The following is a 1,321-nucleotide window of genomic DNA, read 5'->3' as shown; positions in this document are numbered from 1 at the left end:
GTGGACAATTCAACTCAGTGCAAACAGACATTTTGTGAACTCAGTGCAAAATCCAACTCAATGTTTAAAGTAAGCTCATTCATTTGTACGAAATTTTTGTAAGGCGAGAACTTTATTTATTGATTAAACGCGCTTTAAACTTCCAACGCCTCCCTTGGTTTTGCAGAAACACCGTTATCCGGAACCACGTCGCATATCCTTTGCAACTCACACTCATTCCCATACACTATCTCTTTATTCTCTTATATTATGTTTAAATGCTTACGTGTTTTTTCAATGAAAATTCTGTGATAATATGAATTAATGTGATACGTTTACCTTTTGCAGTACAAATTCACTGAAGTACCAGAAGAATTGCGAATTCGTACAGGGAAAGTATTTCGCCAAATACGTAGTTCTAAATTTTGTAATAAACTTTCTTTGAAAGTTCTGAACGGTGTCGACGATCTTCTCGGACAAATGAATCTGACTTACAGAATACAATTTCCTTCAGAACGGATTGTAAAGGAACTGAAGATAGATGGAATAGATGCCATATGTAAACCAGAGGATGTACATCTGGCGTTTTTATATACGAATATTTATGACAGTCACAGGCTGATCATAAAAATCCATGAAGCATTACAATATCTCAAGCCTGGACAAGGATTAATTTTAACTGGATATACATTGCTTACTCATTTTAGTAATGAATTGCTTTATCTTATTGGCTGTGCCTTTGACTACGTAAATATTAGGGTCCATAATGACGTAGGATTGATAATTACATTGGAGCACTATAACTACAATGATGAAGTACTAAAATACTTAAATGAAATTAAACGTGCTTCTTGGATAGCACAAGAACAAAGATCAACTATTTTGGAAATATTTCATCCACTCATTTTGTATGAAGGTAAAATGAAAGAGATATTTTAATGTGTTTCAAATAGTGAATTTTATGATTTCATGATATTAAATTCTGTAAATTACTTTTCTAGGATGTGAATTATGCCGCACATCAGATTTTAACCACTGGATCATAAAAACATATGTTCGTAGTGCGCTAGATTTATTAAAACGATACAAGTTCCTTTTTAATACTAAGTAGTACAATTTAAAACAATTATCTCAGTTATGATGCCAAAGTTGTACCAAAATTTTGATATAATAAAGTATAATTGTAAGTGTATAAATTGTGTCTGTTGTTTACATATGCACATCTCATACATATAATAAACGTAATAATCTACTACTAATAATTCATTCGAAAATTTCGACAAAATTTAAAATCAATCAAATTCAATTTAAGAATAGTCAAAAGACAATAATAAAAGTCCTC

At 31.1% G+C, this 1,321-nt stretch overlaps 1 protein-coding gene across 1 annotated transcript; it reads left to right on the top strand.

Annotated features, from left to right (window-relative positions):
• Window positions 1-275: 275 nt before the first annotated feature.
• Window positions 276-1,175, top strand: LOC108625067 (uncharacterized). Its single transcript, XM_018024779.2, has 2 exons — window positions 276-895; window positions 981-1,175. Exons 1-2 carry the CDS (start codon window positions 460-462, stop codon window positions 1,088-1,090), a joined length of 546 nt encoding a protein of 181 aa, XP_017880268.1. The 5' UTR covers window positions 276-459; the 3' UTR covers window positions 1,091-1,175.
• Window positions 1,176-1,321: the final 146 nt, after the last annotated feature.

Source organism: Ceratina calcarata, unplaced genomic scaffold (assembly GCF_001652005.2).
Source record: "Ceratina calcarata isolate Rehan_Ccalc_2016 unplaced genomic scaffold, ASM165200v1 scaffold3386, whole genome shotgun sequence".
NCBI lineage: Eukaryota > Metazoa > Arthropoda > Insecta > Hymenoptera > Apidae > Ceratina > Ceratina calcarata.
The sequence above is the reverse complement of the archived record's forward strand: the minus strand, read 5'-3'. Positions and strand labels throughout refer to the sequence as shown.